Source organism: Bactrocera neohumeralis, unplaced genomic scaffold (assembly GCF_024586455.1).
Source record: "Bactrocera neohumeralis isolate Rockhampton unplaced genomic scaffold, APGP_CSIRO_Bneo_wtdbg2-racon-allhic-juicebox.fasta_v2 cluster10, whole genome shotgun sequence".
NCBI lineage: Eukaryota > Metazoa > Arthropoda > Insecta > Diptera > Tephritidae > Bactrocera > Bactrocera neohumeralis.
Genome location: NW_026089623.1, coordinates 25,015,656 through 25,021,520, shown reverse-complemented (window position 1 = coordinate 25,021,520; position 5,865 = coordinate 25,015,656). Strand labels below are relative to the sequence as shown.

The following is a 5,865-nucleotide window of genomic DNA, read 5'->3' as shown; positions in this document are numbered from 1 at the left end:
ATATTGCGGTTAATGGACGCGACATAGATTTTGAAGAATAAATTTAGAATTTTAAAATTATGAACAAACTCTTATTAGTTTTTGCTCATAATAGTATTTATGTATATATATGTGGCAACGCCGTATTCACCGCTTATAAGCAACCCTTTGTTAGGTTTACAACACCATCCTTTAGCAACCCTGTAGTACCTTTTTCAGTCTAGCCGTAAGCAACCCGTTTTCCAGAATCCTATCATTCTTCCCTTTTTTCTACAAACCGTCATACCGATCGGACGCGTTCACGGACAACCTTTCACCTTGTTAAGTATAATTTAAGTATTTCTAAATAAACTGGAAATAAAATATAAACATCCAAAACTGGTGACCCGAACAAGTGAAACGAATCTACAAATGGAACAACAAGGAGAAAGCACCGCACAGACATCTCCGCCCGTGAGCGTTCGACCGGCAGCGCAGGCGAATCAACCTCAAGGCATTCTGGCCAGATCAGCAATCGAAGTGCATCAGCCCGATCTCCATGTGGATGCAGCAATGGTTCCTCGCATTAGCCCGCCTAATATGAACGACACCAACATCGAGTCTTATTTTTTGTCACTGGAATTCTGGTTCGCTGCTACAGGTGTGACCCACGACGCACGAAAATACAATCTGGTCATGGCACAAGTTCCACCAAGCAAGCTAATGGAGCTGAAGGCCATAATCGACTCTACTCCCTCAATAAATCGTTACGACTACATCAAGTCCAAACTTATAGCTCAATTCGCGGATAGCCAACAACGACGCGTACAACGTGTTCTTTCCGATATGCCATTAGGCGACTTAAAACCAAGTCAACTGTTCAACGAAATGCGCCGGGTGGCCGGCACAGCACTTTGCGAGACAGTAATAATCGACCTCTGGGCCTCGCGTCTACCACCTCACGCTCAAGCTGCTGTGATCGCATCAAAGGGTGACGTAGCAGATAAAGTTGCTATTGCAGACGCCATCGCGGACTCCATGAATTTTCGACAAATTAATATGGTAGGTAACCAAGCAACGGCAGCAGGCACCCCCACGCAAACTAACAATGAGTCAACCACGCTAGAGGAATTAAAGAAGGAGATCGCGCAACTGACGAGGCAAATCGAATCGATAAAAACGCACCGATCGCGAAGCCGCAGCCAAAGCCGACCGAGACAAATACGAAATACACGCCAGGATTGCGCACAGCCAAACGAATTATGCTGGTATCACCATAAATTTGGGGCCAACGCTCGAACTTGTAGGAAACCCTGCTCTTATAATAACAGGCAGAAGAGCGAATGACTATCCGAAACGAAAACTGCAGCGCCTATCGGTAACGGAACTCCTGCAGTCACACACCGCTTGAAACTTTTCGACGGACTTTCTCAATGCAACTTTTTAATAGACACCGGGGCAGACGCATCGGTAATTCCCAGAACCACTCGAAACAACAACATGAAGCCATCAACCGTTAAACTGTTTACGGCAAACGGCACTCCAATTACCGTATATGGCGAAGTGCTTCTTAAAATCAATTTAGGCTTAAGACGAGAATTCCTTTGGAACTTCCTCATCGCCGACGTTACGAGCGGAATTATTGGAGCCGATTTTATAAGTCACTATGGACTGTTGGTTGACTTAAAAAAGAAACGATTAGTCGACAACCTAACTTCAATGACATCGCCTGGAAAGCTCGTAAGTAACAATAAATTATCAATAAAAACATTCGACACGTCATGCGCATATGCAAGCCTACTCAAAGAGTTTAGCAATTTAACACGCGTGGCACAACCCGGAAACCCAGCCGTATCCTCAGTCGTCCATCACATCGAAACTCGCGGACCACCTCTATCTGCACGACCAAGACGCCTTTCACCAGATAAATTGGCAGCGGCTAAAGCAGAATTCGAAAGTTTAATCAAATTGGGCATCTGTCGCCCATCGAACAGCAGTTGGGCCAGCCCTCTTCACATGGTAATGAAAGCAGACGGTACCTGGCGACCATGTGGAGATTTCAGGGCACTCAACAGTGTAACAGTTCCAGACCGATATCCAATTCCGTACCTACAGGACTTCACCTGTAATTTAAATGGTAAGACGATCTTTTCAAAGATCGATCTGCAAAAAGCCTTTCATCAAGTTCCCGTAAATCCAGAGGATGTTCCGAAAACAGCTATTACTACGCCTTTCGGCCTCTTCGAATTTATCTTTATGCCTTTCGGTCTTCGCAACGCAGCGCAGACACTACAAAGACTCGTACACGATGTCCTACGAGGACTAGATTTTGTATTTCCATACATGGATGACATCTGTGTAGCATCATCATCCGTAGACGAACATCTATCTCACCTTCGTCAACTCTTCGAGCGCCTACAAAAACATAACCTAAGACTAAACGCTACAAAGTCAATCTTTGGAAAGTCCGAAATCACATTCTTAGGACACACCGTCTCAGCAGAAGGAATACGACCTCTAAAACAACGCGTACAAGTTATCAAAGATCTTGACAAACCAACTACAGTCAATGGTCTCAAACGATTCTTGGCCACAATAAATTTTTACAGACGTTTCATCCCACATGCAATCGAAGCGCAAATACCTCTTTTAGCCATGTGTCCCGGAAACAAAAAGAACGATCGCTCTAAGCTCCACTGGACGGAAATTACGACTGCAGCTTTCGAAGAATGTAAAACCCAGCTTTCGAATGCATCTCTTTTAGCACACCCCTCGAAGAACGCCGAGTTGTCATTATGGGTCGATGCTTCGGATAAAGCTGCAGGAGCTGTCTTACACCAGGTAACGGACAAAAACTTCGAACCCTTAGCATACTTCTCAAAGAAATTCGACAAAACGCAGGTACGTTACAGCACTTATGACAGAGAACTTACAGCAATATTCATGGCCGTTCGTCATTTTAAATACATGCTGGAAGGACGCATCTGTCACATCTACAGCGATCACAAACCACTAATTTACGCATTTCAGAAGAATCCTGAAAAGTGCTCCAACCGACAAGCTCGCCAGCTTGATTACATTTCCCAGATAACTACAGACATTCGCCACGTGGAAGGGAAAGAGAATGTAACAGCTGACATGCTCTCCAGAATTGCGCAAATCCAAACAACCAGTATAGACTACAACAAACTTGCCGAAGACCAAGAAGTCGATCAAGAACTCAAGCTTCTACTCCAAAACAACGTTAACTCATCGCTTCAGTTAAAATTATTCACAATACCCGGATGCGATAAACAAATAGTTTGCGACGCATCGACCGGAAACATAAGACCATTCATCACAAAGAAGTTCCGCTCTGAAGTGTTACGAGCTACCCATGGGTTATGCCACCCAGGTACTCGCGCTACAGCCAGACTACTGACAAGCAGATTTGTTTGGCCTGGAATTCAAAAAGACAGTATTGCATTCGCAAGAGCATGCGAACAATGCCAAAAGGCAAAAATCACTCGACACACATTTACGCCTCTCAAACGCTACGAGTCCGGAGACTCGCGATTCGACCACATTAATATCGACGTCGTAGGACCATTTCCCTTACATGCAGGTAACCGTTATTGCCTAACAATCATCGAACGCTTTTCGAGATGGCCAGAAGCTATTCCTATACCCGATATGACAGCACCAACTATCGCAAAAGCTCTAATCGCCAACTGGATCGCAAGATTTGGAGTTCCAGCTGTCATTACATCAGATCGTGGACGTCAATTTACATCTACCTTATTTGCAGAGCTAACAACATCGCTTGGCATAAAACATCTGAAGACAACACCATATCACCCACAAGCAAACGGTATAGTAGAAAGATGGCACCGAACGTTGAAAGCTGCAATTTTATGCATTAACTCCGAACGTTGGACCGACTTTCTACCAACAATACTCTTGGGCCTACGAACCGTCTACAAACAAGACTTGGGAGCGTCACCGGCAGAGTTAATCTACGGTACAACGCTGCGAATTCCTTCAGAATTTTTCGTACACGACAACCGAATTAAAACACAGTCAGAATTCGTTACTCAACTCCGAGACTTAATGAACACCATCAGACCATCCGCTACATCATGGCACAGTCCAAGGAAAGTATTTGTACATCCCGACCTTGCGACGTGCGAAAACGTTTTCGTCAGAAATGATTCAGTGCGCCCATCACTTTCAAAACCATACGAAGGACCTTATAAAGTTTTATCACGAGAGGAAAAGTATTACAGAATCGAAATAAAAGGAAAACCAGAAAATATTTCTATAGACCGATTAAAGCCAGCATTTCTACCGAATGAAGATTTATCGCCACAAACTCACGGATCCTTATCAACTGGAGCAGAACGCCGACGAGTATCTTTCGTTACACTTTAGCCACGATCTTAACCGTTCACCCAGTCTGGAGGGGGATACTGTGGCAACGCCGTATTCACCGCTTATAAGCAACCCTTTGTTACGTTTACAACACCATCCTTTAGCAACCCTGTACTACCTTTTTCAGTCTAGCCGTAAGCAACCCGTTTTCCAGAATCCTATCATTCTTCCCTTTTTTCTACAAACCGTCATACCGATCGGACGCGTTCACGGACAACCTTTCACCTTGTTAAGTATAATTTAAGTATTTCTAAATAAACTGGAAATAAAATATAAACATCCAAATATATATTATAACAAATGTTTGTATCTTTCAAATATAATTGTTGGGTACAATCACGACAAAAAGACATGTACCAGCAGCAGGCAATGTAGCAGCGGATGATGTGGATGAAACAAAACAACGCACATTGTGACGGGATGAAAAATTGGATCGTGTAATTGATGTGTGCAAGACATTTGAAGCAGCCAAAGTAAACAAGGGTATTTTAACGTCAAAGCAGTCGATTTCAGCTGTGGTAGATGGTGAGACTGACTCAGTCAACGCAGTCAATTACAATCGGCGATTTTGTTTCAACTGTGGTGGTGATTGGAAGCCGGACCACAAAAGTAAATGTCCAGCCAAGGATTTCACATGCCAATGCGGTAAAAAGGGCCATTTTCGCAAGATGTGTCGTAGAAAGGGAGCAAGATCGGAGGCAAGTACCTCGGAATCCAAATTAAAGGAAAAACAACGGGTTGACAATGTTAGTTGGGCAGATTTATCAGGTAAGGCGTCAACAAGACACCGAAATATAAAAAATAAGTTACTTAGTATTAAAAATACAAATTTTAGGATAAATTCATTCGGATGAAATAAAAAAAATTGGACTAAGACATACCAAATAGGAAGTAGACTAGTTAAATTTAAAATTGATATGGGAGCGGATGTCAACTGCGTTCCATTAAATATTGTCAAGGAAATGAAAATCAAAATGAACAATGAACAAAATGACTTCCCTGTATTCGATTATAGAAATAATAAAGTTAAAATTTTTGGTATTGTCGAAATTAAACTTATAGATGTAAAATCTCATTTTGAGCGAATAGTAGATTTTGTTGTTGTTGATAGTACATTTGAACCGATACTGGGTCTTGAAACATGCATTGAACTTGGATTAATTAAAAGACTGGATATCGAATCGATTCGATTCGCGAATGAAAGGGACCAGTTTGTGAGTAAACATAACGATGTTTTCACAGGACTGAGAAAAATTCCTGGGCAAATAACGACATTTGCAGGAAAATTCAAAACCTGTTGTCCATTATAGAAAGCCTTTTCCGGATACAATGGTTAAACAACTTAAACTAAAGCTTGATGAGATGGTTGATAAAGAAATTATTTCACCGGTATATCACCCAACTGACTGGATCAATAATTTGCAAGTGGTAGAAAAATCAAACTGCGATTTGCGGATTTGTTTAAATCCAAAACCACTTAATAAGTGCCGTAGGCGC

At 42.4% G+C, this 5,865-nt stretch overlaps 1 protein-coding gene across 1 annotated transcript; it reads left to right on the top strand.

Annotated features, from left to right (window-relative positions):
* Positions 1-390: 390 nt before the first annotated feature.
* Positions 391-1,305, top strand: LOC126765583 (uncharacterized). The gene has a single exon (XM_050483193.1). The coding sequence runs from the start codon at positions 391-393 to the stop codon at positions 1,303-1,305; it is 915 nt and encodes a 304-aa protein (XP_050339150.1).
* Positions 1,306-5,865: the final 4,560 nt, after the last annotated feature.